The sequence below is a fragment of the Aphidius gifuensis genome, linkage group LG3, assembly GCF_014905175.1.
Source record: "Aphidius gifuensis isolate YNYX2018 linkage group LG3, ASM1490517v1, whole genome shotgun sequence".
In the NCBI taxonomy this organism is placed as follows: domain Eukaryota; kingdom Metazoa; phylum Arthropoda; class Insecta; order Hymenoptera; family Braconidae; genus Aphidius; species Aphidius gifuensis.
This window is the reverse complement of record NC_057790.1, coordinates 8058742-8082717: the sequence shown is the minus strand read 5'-3', so window position 1 is coordinate 8082717 and position 23976 is coordinate 8058742. Positions and strand designations below refer to the sequence as shown.

Sequence of the window (23976 nt, the reverse complement as noted above, 5' to 3'; positions counted from 1 at the left end):
TACTTTGCATTTTTCATTACAATTACTACAATTTTGAGTAGTCAACGCTGATGTTTTTTTGATGTTTTTTCAAATTTATTGGAATTATGATAAAATCTTTTATCCGATCAGATATTTTAGTTTTACCCATTAAACATAATGTTTTACCATTAATTTTTTTTCTTTTATGAATGAATCGAATATTTTCATTTGTTAAATTTAATTGATTTTCTTTGAATTTATCTTTTAATTTTACCTCTTTTTTATTGACATAATTATCTATATTTATGAAAATATTTTCATATTTTTGTAAAAGTTTATCTTTTTTATCTTTTTTTTTAAATTATTCTCCTGGTAGAACAAATCGTTCCAGATTTAAGATTTTGCCGGATTTCTACTCAATTGAGACTTCCAGACCTAGTTACGGAGTAATCTCCAGACTATTTTTATGATATCTCCGAATTTTTACCGGAGTTTTGGCTTAAAAAAACTAACAAAAAAAATAGAAAAATTAATAAAAAAAACAGGAATAAGAGTTTACATACAAAAAATAAAAGAGGAATTTTTTACCGAAAAAATTCGAAAAAGGTTGGAGGAAAGATGGAGAAAAGTCGGAATAAATTTTAGGTCGAGAAAAATTGGAGAAATTTGTCCACCATGGGTCATTTTCGGAAAAAGTAGAGGAATGGCGTAGAAATTGCGGACAAACGGTAGAGAAATATTTCCCCCAGGGACCTGTTATAACTAAGTTACCCTGGTGAAAATATTTCTCCGGCATTGCTCCGGATTAATACGGATTATTCCGGAATTGCTCGAGATTATTCTGGAATTGGATCACTTCAAAAAAATACGAGAAATCCGTAGCAATTCCAAAATACTCGAATTACTGTGTTAAATGAAGAAAAATAAACGACTAAAAGATTAATGAGCCAATTTCGGAGTGATACGAAGCTTTTCGGAATTTTCCGGAATTTCACGTAGTATATCCGGAATTTTACGGAAAAATTATTTCCACCAGGGTAGTAATTTGAAAAAAGACGTAGTAAGTAGTAACTGAACGTGGAGACTGAAGATCCTTCTATCGATGAGAACAAAGTGGAGGGTGATTGCTTACCTGATGGAGTGCATTAAGGAAATAACTAAATCAATTTCAACTAGATATTTTTTTTATTCACAAAATTGTCATGTATTTATTTATAATTATTAATATTTTTTTTTGTTAATCTCATTCTGTTTTATTTTTTATGACATATACTGTGGATTTTTTATCTAAAAATTAACGTACATCAATTGTCAATTATATTAATTCATAACTAAATCATTTATTTTGCGATTATATTTACATTTAATCGCATAATTTTTCTTTTCTCTTATTTTTATATTTTTTACTATAATCAAACTTTTGTGTAGCTCCTTCATTTTCGTAATTTATTTATATTATACTTTATATATAACTCTATATTTTTTTTTTTTTATTTATTTATTCACCCCACAATACACACCTACAATCCTACAATTGTTTAAAATCAACCAGAAATACTAATTTTTTGAATTATTGATACACAGTATTTTTTTTTTTTTTTATTATAATCACAAAATTTTTAACGTATTATATTTTTTTTTTTATTTCAAATTTATTATTCATTGCTTCACGTTTTTTTTATATACTGGTGAATATAAATATATTCCTGGTTGCATACGTAAACAACATTCGGTTTTATTTTATTTTTTTTTTCATTGAATTTCATTTGAATCATTCTTCAAAAAATATACTTTCGCGTGTAGATTTAAATATTTATTATTATAATGGTACGACGTGTACCAAGTGGAATTTACCTTGAAGCATTATTTTTTTTTGTTTAATCAAATTGAAAAAACAGTGGAGGACATTCTGTTCCAATTTTCATTGCTTTGTTAACTTTTTGTTTTTTGTAAATACTTGAGATTTTATGTTACATATTTTTTTATTGATTCTTTGAAAATTTTGTTATTGTAAACTACAGGTATTGTTTCAGTTAATCTACTATTTTATATTTTGTAAGGCGGACAATTTTTCTTTACGAGACACACATTGAAAAATTTTTCTTTATGATTTTTCTTTTTTTGCATGTTAAACACGTTTGTTTCTCTATAGACTACTTAATTTTTTTTTTTTTTTTTTTTCTCCATTTGTTTTATTTTATTATTTTTTTATTAACATATTTTATTTATTTACTCTTTTTTTTTTTTCTTGATTTTCCATGACCTCTTTTTCATATAAAACAAAATGGTATCTTTTTTGGCATTGGAAGAAAAAATACACTCTTCATTTTTAAAAAACCATAATTTTTTTTTTTTAAATACCATTATTATTTTTATCTCACATTTTATCGCAATATTTAACTGTTTAACTATTTTTTGTCTTTTTAATTAAATTTTTTAAATAATTTTTATCTTGATAAACATTTTTTTTTTTATATTATTTCTTTTTTAAATGATTTCACTCTTAAAAACTCTGATAGTTTTATATTTTTTTAAATAATTATTACAATAATTTACTTTCTAAAGTTTTTTCATTTTTTTTTTTTTTTACCTTTATAACTATTTTGGCATCGTCGTGTGTGATTTAAATGTTATTTAAATATTTAAAAATTTATTTATGAATATTTATTTCCTTAGAATTTTTGGAAGAGTGCACTGTCTGTGGACACGTTCACGAATGATGTTGAAATTACCGCCGAACAAAAAACAACCAAAAAAATAAACTTGAAAACAAATAGAAATAAAATAAATTCAAGCAAAATAATTTTATAAAACAAAAGAAAATAATAATAATAAATTAGAAATAACAGTTTTTCAATATAATTCAAACATTTTTTTATTCATGTATTTTTTTTTATTTATTTAATAATGGACTGGGAAATTTATTTATTAATAAAAAAAAAAAATCATTTATAATAAAAAAGTAAAAGAAACAATAGTTGAAAAAATTAAAATAAAATAACTGAAAATTAAAGAAAAAAATGAGTATTTTAATTGGAATATCTTTCTCTCTCACACACACACTTTCTCTCTCTCACTCTGTCCGTCCTTACGCATTTTATTTTAAATAAAAATGAAATAATTATGAACTTAGCATAGCGAAAATTTGGAATAGATTAGGTCGGCATAAAAATACTGTTAATAACCCAAAAAATTTTGTTATAAATATTTTCAATTGATTAAATAAAGAAAAAATCAAAAAGAAATTTACAATATTATTATTTTTTTTTTTTGGTATTGCAGTATTTTTATGCCGTAACCGTCTTAAATTATTAATAATAATAATTGTTTTTTTTTTCTTTCAGTAAATAGAAGTACAATAACACTTTTTTTTTTTTTTGTATTTGTGTTTTTTTGTTTGTCGAAAACTTAATTAAGAAATAATCAATTAAATTAGAGTTTATGACTAATTATTATAATGAATGATAATATATTAATGGTTTTTATAATTCTCCAGGCGGGATAAGGAGTCAGCAGGATTTGCCGTTCTTACATTAAAAAAAAAAAAATTAATTTTTTCAATCTCGAAGATTTATTTTATCGAGATTAAAAATGACAAGAGTGATGTTTTTTTTTTATTGTAATCACTAAATTTCTAACGACGTTGTGTAAAGCTAATTATAATAAAATAATCAATCAATAATAATTATCTAAAATCGAGCTAAATTTCGTCCAAAAATTGATTAAGTTATCATTTTTTTTTTCTTTAAATATCATGTATAAATAATATTGTGACAAATAAATAAATAATATGAAATAAACATTTTTTTTTTCTTCTCACAAATAAAACAATAATTGATTCATATATGTATAAAATAATAATATTAATCCTCACTAGTTTTTTATAAACATGAATGTTGACTAAAGATTAAATGCTCATTGGACATACTTATAAAATAAAAAAAAGTTATTTTAATTATTTTTTTTTGTTTTGTCTTTGTGTACGTGTATTTTGAAAAAATATATATAAAAGAAAAGTTACCTAGTATATACAAGTATTTATCATAATATAAATAAATTAAATATTCAAAGTGTCACGTTTTTCACTTAATATGATTATTTTTTAAATATCCTTTCTTTAAATTATATTCATCATGTTTAGCCATTTGGCATTTTTTGTAAATTTTATTTTTGAATAGAATAGCGATCATATTTTGCGGAAAAAATATAATAATAAAATTTTTTCTTTTTCGTTTGTATATATATATATATATATACTCAAAAACATTACATATTATTTAAACATCAGACAGTCAAGGTTTTATGATTGAAAAAAAAAAAAAAAACTAATCAAAAAAAAAAAAAGACGATTTTTTTTTTTCTTTACTCATAAAAAATCTACGAGGTACCTCAATTGATTTATTTATTTATTAACTAGACTTTGCGCATTAACTATTATTAATTTTTGTTTCTGCAAAGAAAAATAAATCGAAATATTTCGCATTGTGTTAATGATTGTTAGAAAATGATGCTTTGTACTCAAACGTCACTTGACGAGTAGTTAGTAAATTATTATTATTTATTATTATCATCATCGTGTTATTTTTAAAAACTCAGTATGATGGCTATGTGCAGAACAAAAGAGTCGTGCTTATTATTTTTTTTTCATTTTTCTTTTTTTCATTTTTTTCCTTTTTTTTTTTTTTTTTGATAAAAAATAAATACAAAATATCAACGAAGCAAAAAAATGTACAAAGAATTAAGAAATAAAATAATATTAGCTTTACCGTCAATCATCAATTAAAAGTGTGATAACTTTTTATCGTGTAATTTCATTTAGTCATTATTTTTTTTTTTTTTCCTTTCAAATATACAAAATGGTCATTGTGCACGTTTTTTTTAATTCTTTTTGTTTCCTTAAAGTCTTTATTTATTTGTGCACCGATATTATATAGATATATTAATTATTCAATTTTAATTTGAAATAATTAAAAAATTAATGGAAATAAATCTGTGAGATATGTGTTTTTTTTTTTTTTTTTGCTCATAAAATAGTTATTATCTGTAGATTGACAAATTAAATTAAATTATTTTTTATTTGTCGGTACACAGACGTGCACTCGTCACCCTCTATTCACCATCTGTTTTATACAACATTTTTTTTTTTTTTTTTAATATTTAATTATTTTCTCAACAGTTTATCATTTTATCACACTAGAAAAATTTATTTTTCAATATAAAAAACAGGAAGCTCTAATAATCGAGCACATTGGATTGTTGTTTTTTTTTTTTTTATTTATAAATTTATTTTTGTTATTATTGTTTTCCCATTATATACTCGAGTTTATTCATTTTTTTTAGAATTTATATATTAAGAAAAAAAATAAATAAATGGCAGTGCATTATTTGTTTAATTTTTTCGTTTTTTTTTTTTTTTTTTTTCTTATTCCCTGAAATAAATATGAAATTATTGGTTTACTAAAATTTGTCAAAGAGGACGATGATGGTGTTTGTTATTTATCCAATACCACCCTCTTGGTAAGGTCCGGTAATCATGCAAGGATGCATGGGGAACAATGTTGTCCAAGTCATAGTTGTGTACGTTGGTGAACTCAGCATAAATTGTGAATTTGAACCACCACCAATATGCGGCAAAGCAGGTGGTAATGGTGGAGGTGGTGGAGGTGGTGGTGGCGGTGCTTCTGGTAATTGTGTTTTTTGTTTTTCATGTTGTTTTGGTTTTTGTTGTTGTTTTTCTTGAACACTAATAGTCGTTGTTGATGTTGAATTACTTGTCGTAATTGGTGATGATTGAGTTGTTGTATTTGTAGTTCCTGATGTTGTTGTTTTTGTTGTTTGTGTTATACCAAGTTTTCTTAGTCTCATTTTTTCTTCCCATTCATCCCAGCCATGTCGTGGTCTATTTAAATTACGATGTTGATAAAATACAAGACTAATTCTTGTTGGATTTAAACGATTTGGTTTTTTTAATGCTGTTGTTGAGTGCATTTCATGTTTAGCACATTCAAATAAAACACTACCATGACTGAGAGCAATTGCAACACCACCCATTTGTGAATCTTTAAAACATTCTTCATTATTAGCAAAATCAGCAACTTCACCAAGTGGCTCGGATTTTGGTGATGGTTCTGCTGGTACAACTGGATAATATGGTGATGATCCATAAATATCCCATCTTGGTGTTTCCCATCTACTCCAAGACGAATTAATACTTTGATAAGCTGATGATGGTACTGATTGATATGGATATTGTGTTTGATAATGATGATGATCTCTTTTTTGTTGTTGATGATACAATTGTGAATATTCAGTTGATTGTTGATATGGCTGATGATAATTTATACCATCCCAATTATTTGTATATGACTTATCAATATTTGGATATGATGGATATCCATACTGTGATGGAAATCCATGATGACCAAGTCCAGATATACCATGAATATCTTGTACTGGTTTCATTTCATTCCATCCAATATTTTGTTTTTTTTGTTGATTTATTGTATTATATTCTGAATTACGTTGATGTTGATGATTATGATTTGTATAATTATCAGATTGATATAATATTTCTTGTTTTGTTTCTTGTGGTTTTAAAAATGTTTTATTATAATTTTGATAGGTATTTTCGGACGGTATTTGATTCCGTTCAGGTGTGGACGGTGGACGACCTTTTGGTACTCTAAATGGTGATGGATTATTCGATGTTGTTTCTGAATATGTTGTTGTTGATTTTTGTACTATATTCTCTTGCATTTGTATTTGATTTTCTGTTTTAGAAAATTCAGTACTCCATGTATTTAATGCATTCCAATTACCAGCACAATTTGAAACAGTTGTATCTGATGTATTTGGATAATTAAAATTTTTTAAATCAATATTTGAATTTTGACGATTTTTAATATCATTTAAATACATTGTAAATTGTTCTGAATTGTACTGATTATTTGATAAAGTTTGTGGTTGATTATTTTGTATTTGACACTGTGAATTACCAGAATGCATTGCAGAAGTATGATGATGATAATATGAGTTTGAAGAATTATTAATATTACTGGTATTTGGAACAGTACATCTTGGATCTTGAATTTGCATTGAATGATTGACATATGTTTGAACAGCAGGGTCAGCTCCTCTTGGTGATGACATTCTTTGTTGATTTATGTTATTTGACGGATTTGTACATTGTGAATTTTGTCCAATTTTTGAACAAACATATTTAGAATCTAAATTTAATGACTGTGGATAATCAATTCTTGGTGTTGTGTTTTTTTGTTTGCTCTGTTCAATATTATTACTACTCCAATTATGACAAGAACTATTATTATAATGAGCAATACCACTATTTGGTGTTCCAGGATAACCAGAACTTCTTGGTGATGAAATTTTTATATCATGAGGTGTTGAGAGTGCTCGAGGTGATGCTGCATAAGATACATCTGAACCAGATGTACTTTGATGTGAACTTCTTCTAGGTGATTCAACTGTTGAGTGTGGTAAATTTTGTGATCTTGGACGATGATCATCTTGAGATATATTACTTCTTGGTCGTGTATCATCAAGACTCGTACTATCAGGATCAACTTTTGTATCTCTTTCCATACTACCAAATGAATAATCACCCCAAGGATTTAACCAATTATTTTTTCTTTGCTCAAGCCAAGCAGACGAACGATTCCATTGTTGATCTGGATTTTGATAGCCCCAATTTTGATACATTGATACTGGACTGTCAAGAACTGTTGATGATACCTGAGAACTTTGAAGTTGTGCATCCATTCCTTCAAACATTGATGCCATTTCTAAAGAAAGTTGTTGATGTTGAGGATGATTAGAATGAGATTGAACTCGTGATTGATCTTGATAAACAGTTGGTATTTTAATATCATTTTTATTAGGCATATCTTTTTGTTTACTCAATGATATTTCTGGTTCTTCTTCTTTTCTTTTTTTTCCATGACGTCGACAAGGTTGAAGTGGTACTGAACGTACACGTACTTCACAAGGATATTTCGTTAATACATCAACAGCACCAGATTTTATTTTTTCTTGTTGTCCTTCTTTTGATCCATATTCATCAGTGTCTTCCATTATATAGAGTGGTAATACATGAAGTTGTTCATCTTCTGGTTTTGATACTGATCGATGTTTTGTAAGGCTAACAACCTTTCAATAAAAAAAAAATCAATATTCAATCAATGCTTAACATGAAACAAGTTTTATTTTTATTTTTATGAATAAAATATATATTCTTACCACTGTACAACCATTGTTCATATTGTGTAAATCTCGATGTGAATGTGCACAAAAATCCATGCAAGCAGTTACACCAGAAAATGGTTTTCCTGGTTTAAAACCAAGTCGACATTCACCTGCTTCACGTTCAAATTGAGTTTGATTGTTAAATGCATCAGGTGCAAGGCTTAGATACAATGGTGATAGTAATGTTGCAAGTACATGCATTTTTTCTTCAACTTCTTCTTCCTATTATTACAAAAACAAAACAAATTTATAATTATTTCTTCGACAAGTATAAATAATAATAAACTAAAAATTTTTAAAAAAGTAAATAAACTTACCTCAGATTTAACTGACAATCTAAATTTTCTAACAGTCTTGCTACGTGCATATTTACATCCATTGTAATACATTGACCAAGAGCATCCAAATGAATAACTAGCACCACAATTATCAGGATCAAGACCTTGACAAGCACATGTTCTTGGTTCATTTGTTCCACATCTTCTTGTTGTTGGAAGACCAAAACGATTTAATTTATGACAAAGAAGTGAATATATTCTATCAGCTTCATGTGTTGGTACACCTTCCCAAGCAACCATTGCAACGACAATCCATGATGTTGCACATTTATGACCTTGACGATGTTTCACAATTGATAATATTTTTTCTTCAAAACCAGAACGTCTAAGTATCTATATGAATAGAAAATTAATTATTAATTAAAATTCAATATATAATATATAGCACGGTAGACAGTCAATTACAAATAAAAATTAATAATCGATATAAATAATTAAATTTCAAACTTACCCATTTAGCCATTGGGCATCCTTGAGTGGTTTTGCCCTCTTTTCCAGTATAAACTACCTTCTCGAATCTAATTGCATTGCCTTTGAGGCCTGTTCTTCTCTCCAGATCATTACGAAGATCCAATAGACTCGCTGCAGCACCAAGGTGTGTGTAGAATGACCCAGGCTCCGGTGGACCTTTGGTGGTTTTAACCACAATTTACTTATAACCATCGACTCTTTTGTTTTTTTTTATATTTTTTATTTTTGTACATTGTTTAATTATGTTATTTTTATTAAACAAAAAAAATAAGACGATGTTACCGTTTTTCCCAAATTCGTTTTTGTTTAATTCTTTAATTTTTTTTTAAATTAACCCATTCTACCCCCACCACCATCCATTAATTTCATTTTACCTATTTGTTTGTTTCGTTTGTACATATTTTGTGATTTTTTTTGTTGTTGTTGTTGTTTATTGAAAGCTATTTGTTAGTGTGTTCTCTCAATGTTAGTGTTGCTGTGCTGTAAACACAATTTCAACTCACATTTATCAGCTGGAAAGCAGTCACATTCAGGTACTTCCATCCGGACATTAGTCTTCGATTTATCATTGTTGTCAGTCATTGTTGATGCTGTTGTTTTGGTTTTTGTTGTTGCAGTGGTCGTTGCTGTTGTTGTTGTTACTGCTGCTACTGCTACTGAAGTTGCTACTGCTGTTATCGTTGTCATTGTCGTCGTTGTTGTTGTTGTTGTTGTTGTTGTTGATGATTGAAGAGTCGTTGTTACTAATGTTGTTGTTATTTTTTCTTCATTTATATTTGTTATTTCATTTTTAACATCATCATTTGTTAAATTTTCTGAATCAGCAATTATTTCATCACGTGTTTGAAGTCCATGACAACAATCATCACGTGAATGTTCAACTGTTGGTTTTTCAGTACCACCACGACGACAACACCATGATCCTGTTGATTTTATTACTTTTGCTGGTCCACCATCACCACGATATTTATACTCAATATCATCATCCTCATTTTGTTCAATTTTAATTATAACATTTTTAGCTAAATTATTATCATCATTTATATCATTTTGACAATAATCTTGTGTTTCTTTTTTTATATTTGTATTTATATTTGAATCAAATATAACAACATCAGATTTAATATTATTATCATTATCATTATTATTATTATTCTTATTATTATTATGATTAATTTGTGTTTTAATTAATTGATTTTTTTCATTATCATATATTAATTTTTTATTAATTGTTAAATTATCAGTATTATCATCATTTGATATTATACCTAATTGTTGATGAAATGATTTATTATCTTCATTATCAAATATTTTATTTTTATCATCAATGCGATATTTCATAAAATTTTGAATTGCTGTTATACCAGTCTCTGGTATAATTTGAGTGGTTTGATTATCGGCATTATTACATTTATTATTATCATTATTATTATTACTATTATTACTATTATTATTATGACTATTATCGTTATTATTTGTCACGTTGTTGTTGTTGTTGTTGTTGTTACCACCACCTCCTGTCCACTCCCATAAGCCACCACCTCCGGGCAAACTATCGGCCCGGTGGTGGTGGCTATGCAATAAAAAATTACCGGTCATTTGTTCATTTGTTTGTGTCATTGACATCATTCCTGATTGATTTAAATATTGTTCATTTCTTTTATCTTGTATTTTATCATTATTTTCATGTGAATCACGTATTCTATCATCTGTTGGATAATCATTTGAACCAACATTTGAATTCATTTGATTTAATTGATGTTGTTGTTGTTGTTGATGATGCTGCTGTTGTTCAACTTGATTCATTTGATGTTGTTGCATTTGTTGTTGTTGTTGTTGCTGTTGCTGTTGTTGTTTATTTAATATCATTGATTTTAAACGTGAATTAAGATTAACACGATTTGTTTGATCTTGATTATTATCTGGATAACTATTTGTTTTATCATTATTTTGTTGTTGCCAAGTAATTCTTTCATCAGAATTTTGCATTTCTTGTTTTGTATTTTGTTGTTGTTGTCCCCAATTTGTTGTTGTATTGTTATCTGTTGAATTTGGTGACCAATTCATTTGATTATTATCTGTTTTATTATTATCTTGATTTGTTTGTTGTTGTCCTTGCCATACAACTGGTGTTCTTCTTGGGCTTGGTTGTGAATCAGTCCATTGTTGTTGTTGTTGCTGCTGTTGCTGCTGACTACCATCACTTTTCATACTATTTGGTGACCAATTTGGTTGACTAGTTGGTGTGTCCGGCCAGGACATTTGATTTTGTTGTTGTAATGCTGATGGTGTTGATCTTGAATTATTATTTGTTCCTTGTATTTCAGGACTGCCTTGTTGCCAGTGTTGTTGACTAGACGATGGTGTCATTCTAGAATTTTGTTGTTGTTGTTGATCTGTAATTTTTGGTGAATGCTGGGGCCAGCCCTGCTGTTGATTTTGTTGTTGCTGTTGTTGTTGTTGAGTGGACGGTGTTAATCTGGAATTTTGATTATCTCGAATTTTTGGACTTTGTTGAGGCCAATTAGCCTGTTGTTGATTTTGCAACTGTGAATTATCAGATTGTTCAGTCCATGATTGTGGTGTATGTGGTTCTTTTATACTATTATTTTCCCAACTCATATGACTTCCTGGTCTTGATAATTCTTGTTGATTTTGTATATTTTGTTCATTAACAATTGATGATTTTTGTAATTGTTGTTGTAAATGATTGTCAGGCCATGTTATACCATTATTTGAATTTTCCATTTTTGAATTTGTACTTGTATCAGACCATAAATGTGATTGACTTGCATCTGATATAGATGTTTGTCTTGGCATTTGTTGTTGTTGGGCCTGTTGTTGATTATTACCTTGACCTTGCCATTGATTTTGTTGCTGTTGTTGCTGTTGTTGCTGTTGTTGTTGTTGCTGCTGTTGCTGTTGCTGTTGGCCCAACTCAATGTAGCCTGGATATCCGTTAGAGTTGTGTGAACTCTGTGGGGCCGGTTGATGTGGATACCCAGGCATCTCGTTTCCCGACACAGTTCCTGTTCCTATTGTTGTAAATCCCTTAGTTTGTGTATCATTTTGTGAATTTTGTTGTTGATTTGATTGTTGCTGTTGTTGTTGTCCATCCATGTGAACTGAACTACTTCGACTTGTGGGCGTTGTCGAGGGCGGCGGTGCCATCGTAACGTCCTGAAAAGAGGATCATTCGATCTGTAACTTAAAATTAATCCGTACCTTTACCACACCATACCGAGGAGTTTAGTATTTTTTTTTTTTTTTTTTTTTTTTCTATTTCCGTTGGATTTTAATTTTTTATGTTAGTTAAATACCCCAAGATAAAAGTAGTAAAGAGAGTTTTTTTTTTTAATAACTATGGCTTTGTTTTTAGTGATTTTAGTCGATGATTTAGGAATTGTGTTATGAATTTTGTTTAGTTTAAATTGTAACAAAATATTCAAAAGATTTGGAGAGGTAGGGAGAGCTTACCTGTTGCTGATATCCGTTGACGTATTCCTGACGAGGTTCATATCCCACGGGTTGGCCGGCAGTTGATGCTGGATCCATGAATTGACCGTTGAGTGGTCGTTGGGGTGGTGGGGCGCCCGTTTGTGGTGTGATAGGTACTAGGGGTGATGGTTGTCCCGTGATTGTGTATTGTCCTGTACTACCAGCACGTTGAAAAGCCGACTGATCTGTGGCAATAAATGCTTGTTGCTGGTAAGTAACTGAAACATCAAAAAAAAACATTAATTTTACAAATCATAAATTCGTTTAGTCATTGGTTATTGAAAATCATTTATTAAAACTTTATTTACCTGGCTGGGGATGATAGGGTGTCGCCGCACTGTACTGCGTGTGATACCTGAGTTCCTCAATTTGATTTGGTGCTTGTAATTGTTGAATAAATTGTTGAGATGGCCAGGCACCAGAATTTGCATCAACAGTAACAGCTCCAACTGGTGTTACACCTTGATGCCATACTGGATTTGCAAAACCAGGTGCTGGTCGAAAACCCGCACCAGTATCTCCATAAAATGGCATTACACCCGGAGACTGAAAAAAAAAAAATAATAATATAATCTTTTTGTTTGATAAAAGAAATAAATATAAAAATATGAAAACAATAAAAAAATAATTTATAAAAAAATGATATATTTCGTTCAAAAGTTTTTACTGTCTTTGATGCTCGACAAGTATTTTTTTTTCTTTACCCCATGACTCACTGTATATAATATATACATGTTTTTTTTTTTTTTTATATACATCTCACTTTATCCAGGGTGAAAAGGGAAAACTGTGAAAAGCACTGTGAAAATTTATGGCAACGTGAAAGAGCTTTGGTTCTCCAAGTCCACATAATACCGACTAGCAAAAATATTCCCCACTTTTTCTTTTTTTCTTTGTTCTTTTTCTCATTCATTTGTTTTTTATCTCACTGTTAATATATATTTTTCTCGCTTACTTCTTTATTTAAACGCATAATAATTTTTATCTCTCTCTCTCTTGCGAGTTGCTATTACTTTTCACAATCATCCACCATCTACCAACAAATTCAGCTCGTTTTAAACTTCATTCGTATTTCGTACAACCAAAAAACACAAAAAAAAAAAAAAGTAATAAAAAATAACAACAACTTTTCACACACTAAAATATCTAAAAATGTTTGTATATCTTCTCACCAACCCTCCCAATTCAACGCAATGACAATAGTTACATTCAAATGTAATTTTTATTTTTTTAATGTTATTTATATTCATTTTTATATATTTTTTATTACGACCTGTATTTTATCTTTACACACACAAAATAATAAACAAGAATTTTCCATTATATATGTTCTCTGGAGTGTGACTATTATTCACTGCTAAAAATGTTTAAAAAAAAAAAAAAATTATCTCAACTACGAGGAGATAAAATTTATTTTTAAACCAAGTTTTTCGTCTCGATGAATTTAAATTAAATTTTTAATAATTAAAATATAAAGTAAAATATAAATGATAAAATTAAAAAAATATATATATTTTTTTGACGAGAAAATATTTTTTTTCTTTTTTATATAATATTTAATTTCACAGCTCGTTTATGTTTACTTTAAATTATGCATTTCATGAATATTCGAGAATATTAAATTCAGTCAAATTTTATTATTTAATTTATTTTAATAATGAAAATGCATTTAATTCAGTTGTTGAAAATTAATAAGATGTTTCCTGCTTGAATAAGGAGCAAGAAATGATGAGGTAAAAAAAACAAAGTAAAAACTAATTTTCAATGTCCATTGTTAGTATAACCAAAATCTGAGAATCAACTATGTAAAGTTTGAAACAATTTATTATTCATATCTGAATATCTATATATATCTTTGAAATAACTTTAATAATGAAAATGGTGAACTGGTAATATTAGTTGAATATATATATTCTGTTATATTATTGTCGACTGGTAACCATCATCACCATCAATAACTAACGACCTTTTCAAATGCAAATATTAATTTATCATATATAATTATTATAATTAGTTAATTTTTCATTTTATGTTGATTAAATTTGATTTCAAATAATCAAGTTAATTTTATCAAGTAATAATTATTAAAAAATTTTCATCGTAAAGACATTTATATTTGTTCATGAGTGTAGATTGAGCCAAGGGATTTTGGTAATTTTCATGAGAGTGTTAACCGACCCGGGGAAATTCATTTCCGTTCTTGGCTTAGAACACACCCGGGAGGGATTACCATACCATAATTCAATGTCCACTAATTGAATCTCGGATGTCACATAACAAGCACGATAAACCATAACACGTTATTACAATATTATTTTACCAAAAATATATTTATATTAAATTTTATAAATAATATATTTATTTTTTAATTAAAAAAATATGTATTTTATAAATTAATTTATTATTTTAACAGAAAAATAATTTATTTTAAAAATTTTATGAAATTTCGATGGATGTTTTTCGAAATATATAGGCAATACAAAATAAGATAAATTAATTTTTTCCTTCGTTTATGTATTTTGTAAAAGCAAAAAAAAAGTTAAACTTTTTATATTTAAATTTTCAATTTTGGGTTATTATTACGGGAAAAAAATTGGTTGATAATGAAGCCCTCAAAAGTTGTATCGACACACAAAAAAAGAAAACATAATAAATAAAAAAACCAATAGATTCGGTCAGTGTATAAAAAAATAAAAAAAAAACTTTGAAGTAATAAAGTCATAGATAAAGTTCAAGGTCTCGAAAAAAGGGATGAAAATACAAAGAGGGTATAGTGATAGTAAATGTGTTGTTTGAAATGGACAAGCTCGTTGCCGCAAGTGGCTATATGAATTGGTGTTTGTGGTCATGGAGTGATAGCAAGTGACAGCATTGGAAAAGAAGAATATATATATATTGCTGGTGTATAGAGGTATATAGAAATAAAGTGGGTGTCTAGCCAAGTGTACTCAAACACTTCCATTTCCTTAGCCACCCTTGCAAAGAGAGCCAAAGACCCAGTTAGTGATACCGTCCAGACTTGTGTTATATATATGTATAGATTTCAGAGGTGGTTAGTAGACCTTTTTCCCTCTTCAATGTCGCTCATGATGGAGAATAAAGCTCGTGAGAAAAACATTATACTTCACATCATGACCTACCACAATTTTTTTAGTAATAAAACTTCCTTCAATGGACATTTAAATGTATATTACTCTAGTTTAACAACAATTGTTCTTCAACAATGACTTTAAAAACGTAATTGGAAGAAAAAAAAAATTAATTAGAACATATGACATTTTGTTTTATCGAGTAATTACAAATTGTAGTATTATATTATGATCTCGTAAATTGACAAAATAAAATTGAACATATTTAAAATATTAATAAATTAATTGATAAAAAACAATCTAATTGTAATTTAAAAGTATCCAGAGAAACACAACAATCAACAGTTGACAGTTGGATAAACAATAAAACGTTAATTTTACATGGAGGGATGGTATGCTGAAGAAGAATTAGAAGAGGTTGAGGGTAGCAGAATTTAACATTGAATTTCATTTTGGTATGTCGAGACTGTTGTTGAGGGTATGTTGTGGCAAATAGTAAAGTAAATGCTGGTATATAAGGTATCTACTTTGACCTGGGTATGCCAGCTTATTTTAAGGGGTGTTGCTCGGTATGTAGTCAGACTTTTGGACAAATTCCCTCAAGCTGAATTCTTTTTGTTTGATAAAAAAAATTAAAAATTCTTGATGATAATTTTTTTTTTTTTATTCTAACAAAAAAAAATGATATACAACAAAGTCAGAAAAGTACTGTCACATGTTCACCCCTTTTTAACCACATTTTAGTGGCTCAACACAATTTCCAATATACATATCATATACTCTTGTGTTTTTGGGGTAAAATTTTCCACTTGAGTATTGTGGTTACGGTTATCTACCATAATAACATATTTCAATTGATTGAAACAATAAATACATTATTATATTTTAAACATAGACTATCAATCAAAAATAAATTAAACTAAAATAAAAATATTAATTAATTAATAATGAAAAAATTAAAAAGAAATTGAGGAAAAAATTAAAAAAAAAAAAAGGAAAAGGGTTTTAAAAAGAATTATCTGACATATATATATAAGGTAGTAAAAGAAGGGGGTGGTATATACGATAGACCAGTGGCAGACGTCGACGGGGGCGGTGACCGCCAACGCGAATCAATACCCGCAGGAACAGGAACCGCCAAGCAGCGACGAGAAGAGAAAGACGGTTTTATAAAATAAAAGAGAAAAAGTATACGCATTCTCAAAAGAGAGAAAATCGAGAAGGAAAGAGAGTCAAGGGGGATGATGCGAGACAAAAACCCTGCCACGAAAAAAAAAAGGGAAAGAGGGCTGTAAAATTTTGTAGATATATAAGTATATAGGCATATTGCACATTTCATTTTTATAAAAATAAAAAATTTATAAAAACTAAATTTAAAAAACACAAAAAAAAATATGAATATATTGGTTTGATTGAGGGTAACCACAGTGCCTTTAACGTTCTTTGCAGTTTTCTTATGCATGAGGCCAATATTACTTAAGGTTGCCAGGGACAACCAGGAACAAGAGACAAAAAAAAAAAATAAATAAAAAAATGTAAATTCTAGAGTAGACTGGCTGAAGTTTAATTTTCGAGATGGCAAAAATTGTTGAAAAATGGAAATTTATTTATAAAATTAACAATGTAAATTTGATTATTCTTGTTGGAAAATTTTATATATTATTCAGTTTTTTTTTTTTCTTGTTTTTTGTGAGTTGTATATTTAATGAGAGAGCTTTTAATAACCTGACAAGTAAAATGGTGATATGAGAAAAATTTCACGACCGATAATAGAATTTATTAATAGAAAATGAATGCTTTTATATTTGGCAATAAATAGATATTCTTTTATTATCATTCATTTGTATAAAATATGACAATATATTATTTTAATAAAAATATATTTATAAATTTCCAAGAACAAAAATTCTATTGAAAATTACTAAAAATACTTTTATGATTTCAAATAATTTTTATGTAGAATTTATAGACAAAATAAGCTTCTCGTTTTAGTAAATTATTGATTACTGATTAGATAGATATTTGTTGTAAAATTTATATTGATAACTTACCATTGATACAACCGGTGGTGGTGGATTTCCGTTTCTAAGTGTTACTGTTTGCTGATTTCCAGCTGAATTAAGATTGTCTTTAGTTTGCTGCATGGGATCTGAGTGTATTGACTGTTGTGATTGTTGTTGCTGTTGTTGTTGTTGTTGTTGGGATTGTTGTTGTTGTTGTTGTGACTGATGCTGTTGAAGTCCACCAATTCCTGCTTGAGGACTACTAAGACCAACTGGAGCTGTGTCTGGTGTACTAACTTGTCTAGCAATCTTTCGATAACTCTGAAAGCAAAAAAAAAAAATCCATATTAATGATTATAATTTATAATATAAAACAATATTTTTTCTACGTTCTAGAAAATTATAAAAAACTTTAAATAGCAAAAATTTTATTATCACAAATATTTTCCACATTTAAAAAAGACAAAATTTTCAAATGAATATTTTTCTTCGATTTAACTTGGCCAATTTATCATAAAAAAAAAAAAAAAAAACTTTTGAAACCTTGATAAATTATTTCTCTTTTTAAAACTCATTTATTATAAATTTTTTTTTCTTATTGTTCCTTGTCTCTTGAAAAGGAAATGAAAAAAAAAAGCAAGTCATTAAAACTTTAAAAAATTGAGTATATTATTAATTTAAAAAGAAAAATAAATAAATAATTAAAATGCTTTATATATTACAGATAAATTTTGATAATAATAATTATTTTTTTTAATATTTAAGCAATATAATTTAACTGGAAATTGAGTTTTAAATTGAGATGATAAAGTATAATATTTCTCGGGTGCAGGTGCGCGATATTGATAGCCACTTCGAGGATTATTAAAGTTTTATGGTTCCCCCTTCTCACTTTATATAAAATAATAAATATACATGTATACAACAAAGCTTGAAAGTTTAAACTATCAGCAAACATTGTTACTTATTTTTTATATTATATTTTTTCAAGTATAAAAACTATTAATCGATTTTACATTCAAAAATACAAAAATCTATTTTCATTGTTTTATATATTTAGTATAAAAAAAATTTTTAAATTCGCATGTCGCCCAAAGCACAAACCATCCAACGATTTTTCCGTCGGAATTCGATTATGACATGCATTCTTGTATTTTCATTAATATTTTATTTATTTTTCGATCTATTTTTTAACGAAAATTGTTTTTTTTTTTTTTTTTTTTTTCATTCAAGTTATTTCAATTTGACCCAAACTTGCTGAGCACCATTATGACCTCGACAAATTTATCGTTTATCTTAAAATTACATTCTGAAGTTTGCAATTTTCTTTGTACATCGTAAACCTTGGTAGCAAGTAATATAACCAAGACAAGTCAGGGCCACCTTGAATGCACAATTTTAATATGTTTAAAAAATAAATAAATTAAGAAAAACAAAGAAAAAACATAAATGAATATATTAAATATAACTTTTATAATATAAAAAATAATTTGTTAAATCTTATAAACAATAATAATTTATTATATTAATAAAATAATAAATTTTTTACGATTATTTCGATTAAAAGTTTCAACATTTCATGGGTTTCGTGCGTATTGATATTGGTTTTACGAGGCTTCTAAATCAACGACAACAGTTCCTCCCCTCAATCGAAAAATAAATCAAAAAGTCGATACAGTGCGAAATACAATATTAAATTGAAAAAATAAATAATTTGTTTAATGTGTAAATTTTTGTCAGATAAAATTTATGGAATTGAAGATTAAAATAAAATTAAAATAAAAAAAAGTGTGGAGAAGTGTTTTTTAAAACAGGTATATTATATATACTGGTGGGAGAGTTGTGCAAAATGCCTCGCCCATAAAGCGTTGAAAATTCATTAAGTCAAGGATACTCATCGAATGATGAGAACGACGATGAGTACCACACCAGCCAAGAATACAATGCCCATTTCGAATTGCTAATTCACTTTTATACCAAATGTTTATTCTTTTTCTGAGTTAGTTTGTCTTATTAACATATTCCATCAACTTTCTTCATGGTATAGTTGAAAAATAAATAATTGAAAATTAAAATTGAAATAAATTTTTTAAATTTATATAAATAAATAAAGGCATTATTATTATTTTTTATTATTGTCAAGAGAAATAGGGGTTTTGAGTATTTACTCAAACATTGATATGATTTATCAGATTTTTTTTATTTTTTTTTTATTTTATTGGATAAAGAGAAAATAAAAATTGGAATAAAATAAAATAATAAAAAAAAAGGTTAAACAACAGAGAGTTGGGGAAATTCCCTTAGGTGATGATCAAGTATCAAAGGTTAAAGTGAGCAAGGCTAGACTTACTCCTTGAGGGCTTGTCGGTTGAACAACAAGCCAACTTGGTACAAGTCAAAGTACCCAAGTGTTTATCTGTGCTGATCGTTTCATCTCATCCACTGTCGACCTTCTTCAACTATACTTTGAAGGTCTACTTCCTTTCCCCCAAGGAAACATTGCCACGTGGATTGCCACAAATAAAATCCACGTGTTTTGTGTTGAAAAAAAAAAAAAAAACAATTTCTATTTTTGTTTTTTGTATGTATATTATAAATAATTAATTCATTATAGATAGTCAATAGCTTTTATTTTTATTTTTTCTTTAGTTTTAAAATACTTTATTTTTCAGTTTCAATTTTAGGTGATATAAATGTATGAAAATAAAAGAGGCGAATCAAGTGAAGAGTGCCTCTTGAGACTCTCGACTTTTCTATATATTTTTTTTTGTCGTTTTCTTATCTTTTTTTTCCTCTTTTATACATTCTTTCTTTTTTACTTTTCAACACGGTGTGTTGAGTGTCAATTTACCCAGCTTGTTCTCCACCTTTGCACTTATATAGAGTCACCAATGTTACACTTTTATACCCTGAATAATCCTTAGTTTTTCATGATCCATTCAAGTAGAAAAAAGCCAAAAAATTTCCAGTTTTTTTTAATCATATAAAGCTTTAATTAGTGTAAGAAGTTTCAATTTGAGTTTCAAATTGATCAAGTTTTTTACAAGTTTTATAATGACATATTGATGCTTCAGTTAAAAGGGTGCGTAACTTCAGTACTTGCAGTGCTTTTTTTATTTGAATTTTATGAAGAAATAAAGTTACCATATAAAGTTGGAAATATCAATCGCTTTTGACTTTGAAAAATATTTTTTTACCACTTATGTTTTTTCAATTTTTCGAAAATGATATCTATTATTTAAATTATTTATTTTCCCGCGCGTGCCAAATTGAAAAAAGACAACCTCGACAACGTTCACTGAACTTATAGAATATATTCTCTCAGTCGTGTCTTCTGCTTTATTTGTGAAAAAAAAGCAAAAAAAAATTATAAAAAAAATGTTAAATCCTCCTATGGGTGACGATGTATAAAAATAATTTCGAAAGAGTTAAAAAAAAAGGAAATAAATAAAAAAAACATGGTTAAAAAATTTTTTTTTCGCAAAGGATAATAAAAAAATGTTAAAAAATACTTCAGACTATATAACGATTGAGAATATAATCGACTTGAAGCCGAAAAGGGAGACAAGTTATTTTTTTTATATTTTTTTTTTTTTTTTGGAAGGAGAGATTGTCTATACAATGAGTTTCCCCCTGTTTCTCCCTGTGGAATGTGCCCACCTTTCCTCACGTCGACGTCGTCGAGTCTCGTCGTGGTAAAATCGATTCCCGGCCAGCTCAACTTTGCTGCTTTCAAGATGCATAAATCCACAGATATTATATTAAAAAAAAAAAAAAAACAAAATTTAATTAAAATTTTATTATATAAAAAAAAAAAAAAATAAAATAAATAAATAAAAAAATCCAATATAAAAACTTGATTGTAAAAAATGAGTTGGTATTTTTTTAATTAAATCGCAAAACTATGAAAAAATAATCAAAATAGAAATTAAGAAAAAAAAAACTTACCGATAATAAAAATCAAAAATTTATTCACGATTTCACAGGCAAATATTTAAAATATAATTATTTTTTAGATGATGATTTATACTGAGCCGCGTCGCACTAAATTTCGAGTAAAAAAAAAAGTATAAGACAAGTAAATATACAGTACGTCTACACAGCAACACACATTGGATTTGTTTGACGGAAAAAAAGACGTTCAATTCTCTCATGTGTTCATGTCTTCTGCCTTTTCCTCAACCCTCAACTTCTTTCGTGCCCTTCTAGATTTTTCTTATTTCTTGTCCGACGAATTTTATTACTTTTTTACTCTTCCACTTGCCCACTATATATTTCCTCTTTCCACCCTCTATAAATGAAAAAAAAAAACCTCCAAACAATTTCCTTTGTCTACCAATGACTATCTCCTCACTCAAATTCCAGGATATCACACCAATGATTAATACAAAAATAAAAACGTATATTTAATTGAAAAAAAAATTAATTAAAATCAACACAAGTCACCTGAAATGATTTGAAAAAAAAAAAACTTAATCCCTCCTCGAGTAATAATTGTAAATTAATTTTAAAATATTAAAAACTACAAAATTATAATTAAATTAAAAAAAAAAAAAAAAAACAATAATACATGTATATTTAAAATATAATATGTAATATAAAAAATAATTACTTTTTTTTTATTTTCTTTTAAATAATTTATTGAAATATATATTCAATTTGTTTATATACGAAAAAAATAAAATGAATGAAATTTTTAAAATACGTCCGGCTTGTTCGCCCAAGTTAGCGCGACTATTTTGCGCGCGTGTATACGAAACGTCCCTCAGTTATATCTTTCATTTCCCTCTCTTGTATTTAAAATAGTGTTGGTATAACACAGTCATGTCTGTATAGCAAAAATGTTAGTGTGTGTTATCAGTTGAACTCACTCTCTCTCTCTTGATATCTCTTTCTTTTGCCTCAATTTTATACCCCACTATTTACTCCATCAAGAGGGGGCCTCTTTTCTCTTTTGGTCTCTACCCTCTACCATACCTTAATTTTACCTCACTCGCAATTCATGTACCCCCAGCACACATACATACATAAGAGCATCGTGCTTCAAGCATACCAGTTTGTTGGTCCACAACAGCATCATCCTCTACCACACATTTTCAATCATGTATATATATATATTTATCCTGCACCTACTTCTCTTTACCTCCCGTCAATGTTTCATGGTGTGTCAATTTTGCTCAGTATTGGCGTTCTTCTTCTTCTTCTTCTCCTCTTGGTATTTTATTTTAAATCATTTGCTCCTTTTATAACAAGGATGAGACAACTTTACAGCGACCTCATGCGATACTCAGATGTACCCAAAATTTATCATCATAAACTTTAATAATATAGTTTATTTATCAAAATAATTGATTACAATTTTACACCAAGAAAAATCATACCAGTAACAAATATTTTTGAATGGCTAGTAAACGTTGCTTTTGTCATTTGAGTTTGTATTCTTCAGTAAAATTTCAAGCTAGTATTTGGAACTCAAATTTATTCAAAAACTTTTTCGTAATTTTTCTAGCCAGATGTCACAAACATTTGGTACATCCACAGACCAGTCATTTTGGATTTAGCAATGGTAATATAATTTTAAAAAAAGGTTGTGTCGGTGTCCATATACAAACAAAATATAGAAATTTTGATTATATTTATTTACACGCAAATAACTTGAAAACTAATTAAAATATCAAAAAAAATCATTCGTTTTAATTTGTAGAAAATTAAATTTGCAAAAAAAAACATCTCTGTTCTTGATACTTATCTTCAACAGGGTGAAATGTAGGGAGGTTTAAAATTGCATATAATAAAAACCCTCATTACATTCAACTGTTACCGTATACATATATATGCAGTGCTTTGTAATTTTCAACTGAGGGGTAATAGTATGTTCTTTTAATTGAAAAAAACAATTGCATATTAATATTTTTGATACATATAAAAATTGAAAATTCGGCAACAAGTTGTAAAGCACGTTTTATATATAAGTTTTGTAAATGCTGTACTTTGCTTCAGCTATCTGTCCCGCAACTAAAGAACCCTTGGCTTTTATCATCCGTAAAAACGGTAGTCACTTTCATTCATTCAACTCTCATTCTTTTATTCTTTCCTTTTTTTTTTTTTATATATTTTTTTTCTTCTTATCTCTTTTATATTCCACAAAAGCCTGCTCAAACGTGTTACCCTCAAAAGTGACACTGCACGTACACCTTGTTGAACACTTACCAAGTAGAGCTTTTTTTCTTTTTTTTTTTTCATCAAAACCACCAAACGTATACATATAATATAAAAGAAAGTGAAATCGTCTTGACTATATGATATATATATTTATTTTTTTTTTGTTGATAAAACCATGAATCAATAAGAATA

The 23976-nt window shown here is 27.6% G+C and overlaps 1 protein-coding gene across 2 annotated transcripts in view; it reads right to left on the bottom strand.

The window, feature by feature from the left end:
- Nucleotides 1-1440: 1440 nt before the first annotated feature.
- LOC122851822 (DNA N6-methyl adenine demethylase) overlaps nt 1441-23976 on the bottom strand; it is a 53708-nt gene continuing 31172 nt past the window's right edge. The window contains exons 1-9 of one of the 2 annotated variants that reach the window (XM_044151292.1): nt 21571-22062; nt 17671-17943; nt 12839-13076; nt 12510-12748; nt 9536-12212; nt 9013-9188; nt 8541-8894; nt 8218-8445; nt 1441-8127 (exon numbers count right to left, since the gene is read on the bottom strand). In XM_044151292.1, coding sequence (XP_044007227.1) covers nt 5458-8127; nt 8218-8445; nt 8541-8894; nt 9013-9188; nt 9536-12212; nt 12510-12748; nt 12839-13076; nt 17671-17763 — 6675 coding nt within the window. In that variant the 5' untranslated portion in view covers nt 17764-17943; nt 21571-22062 and the 3' untranslated portion in view covers nt 1441-5457. Of the gene's footprint in view, nt 8128-8217; nt 8446-8540; nt 8895-9012; nt 9189-9535; nt 12213-12509; nt 12749-12838; nt 13077-17670; nt 17944-21570; nt 22063-23976 lie in introns of those variants that run through there. The other variant, XM_044151291.1, reaches the window with a different exon arrangement.